Source organism: Macrotis lagotis, chromosome 1, assembly GCF_037893015.1.
Source record: "Macrotis lagotis isolate mMagLag1 chromosome 1, bilby.v1.9.chrom.fasta, whole genome shotgun sequence".
Taxonomy (NCBI): domain Eukaryota; kingdom Metazoa; phylum Chordata; class Mammalia; order Peramelemorphia; family Peramelidae; genus Macrotis; species Macrotis lagotis.
The window spans coordinates 922,352,791-922,354,645 of record NC_133658.1 but is presented as its reverse complement, the minus strand read 5'-3'; the positions used below and the strand labels follow the sequence as shown (position 1 = coordinate 922,354,645).

The following is a 1,855-nucleotide window of genomic DNA, read 5'->3' as shown; positions in this document are numbered from 1 at the left end:
AATCATCCATGTTTTTAATAGCTGGAATTTCCAGATATAGAAATAGTCTTTACAAGTTCAAGACTATACCTCTCATAGAATGGTATCAGAATTTTTATTTGATATCTACCAGGACTGACCAGAATTACATGGCCGGGAAAATACAGGTCCATATCTTATATAGAAATGGTAAAAATAAAGTAATGATTTTCCCCTCTTTATCCACAATGTATACTTTATTCACTCTGATGAACTATTTAATTTCACTCCCTAGGTCATTTACTGATTCTGAAAATGTCTAACTTTACCAACACTGTGACTGAATTTCTCCTTCTGGAGTTTTCTGACATTCAAGAACTGCAGATCTTCTATTTTTTGCTTTTTTCTCTACTTTACTCATCAGGCTTGATGGGGAATCTCCTCATTGTCATCCTCACCACACTTGACAGGAGACTCCACACCCCCATGTACTTTTTCCTTAGGAATTTGTCCATTGTCGATGCCTGCTACATATCAGTCACAGTTCCCCTAGCATCCATTAACTCCCTAGTGAACAACAGGGTTATTTCATATTCTGGATGTGCAGCTCAGGTATATTTGCTCGTTTTCTTGGCATATTTTGAATTAACTTTGCTCACTGTCATGGCCTGTGATCGCTATGTTGCCATCTGCCACCCACTTCATTACACAGTTATCATGTGTCCCAGTGTCTGCATGAAGATGACGCTCACATGCTTGGTCACTGGCCTTTTTTATTCAGGTTTCCATACTGGTTACACATTTCGATTGTCTTTCTGCCGATCCAATGTGATCCATCAGTTTTTCTGTGATATCCCCTCTCTACTTAAGATCTCTTGCTCAGAGACATTCAGCAACATGTTGTCCTTATTTATCACTGTTCTGGCCCTTGGGTTGGGCTGCTTTGGCTTCATCATTGCATCCTACATTAGGATATTTTCCACTGTGCTCAGATTTCCAGTGAAAGAAGACCAAAGAAAAGCATTCTCTACATGCTTGCCCCACATTATAGTGGTTTCTTTGTTCATTGTTTCAGTTGGTTTTGTGTACTTACAACCAAATTCAGGATCTGGGTCCATTAAAGATATAATCCTTTCAATATTCTATTCCATAATACCTCCCTTTTTGAACCCCATTATATACAGTTTACGGAATAAGCAGATAAAAGAGGCTGTAAGACTAGTAATGAGTAGAAAACTTTTGCTAAGTAATATTGCATGAATTCTCATTCTAACATAATTTTAGACTTAATTTAACTAAGAAGTAAAAATCTCATTAAACTATAATTTTGCTTGTGAGAGTGTGAGATTATGAGTTGTTCTTTATATCTTGATATTTACGGAAGAAACAATGATCTAAATGAAAATAATATAGAAATAAATATAAAATAAAATAGAGTTATAGGCAGCTAGGTTTTACATTGGACAGAACACTGGCCCTGGTGTCAGGAGATCCTGAGTTCAAATATGGGTCCAAAAACTTAATAATTGCCTAAATGTGTGAACCTGGGAAGTCACTTAACCTTATAGCTTTGGAAAAAAATGTTTAAGTCCTATATTTATATATAATACTTTCAATATAATTTCCATTATTATCATTTTGAAGTATATTCAGAAATTCAAAATAATATCATCATATATACTAAGCAGCACACTTTTAAGATATCAAAATAAGAATTGTGTGTCAGATAAGAATCATGGGGTTTTCTTTCCACTTCAAATGCACATGGACTTTTCTGCTTCCTTAGAACAAGACTGAAGTCCTTCCCACTTTAGGCTTCTTCTGGTTGCTCCTGATAATCAGTTAGAACCCTTTCCTGATTTTTTTTCAGTAACAAATTGAATTTTTATTTTTATGT

General features: G+C 35.1%; 1 protein-coding gene across 1 annotated transcript; it reads left to right on the top strand.

Moving 5' to 3' along the window:
• The first annotated feature begins 273 nt into the window (after positions 1 to 273).
• Positions 274 to 1,218, top strand: LOC141492777 (olfactory receptor 14C36-like). The gene has a single exon (XM_074193441.1). It carries the CDS (start codon positions 274 to 276, stop codon positions 1,216 to 1,218), a length of 945 nt encoding a protein of 314 aa, XP_074049542.1.
• The last annotated feature ends 637 nt before the right edge of the window (positions 1,219 to 1,855 follow it).

Coding starts and splice junctions, on each gene's coding strand:
- LOC141492777 (XM_074193441.1), top strand. CDS start 274: ATGTCTAACTTTACCAACACTGTGACTGAATTTCTCCTTCTGGAGTTT.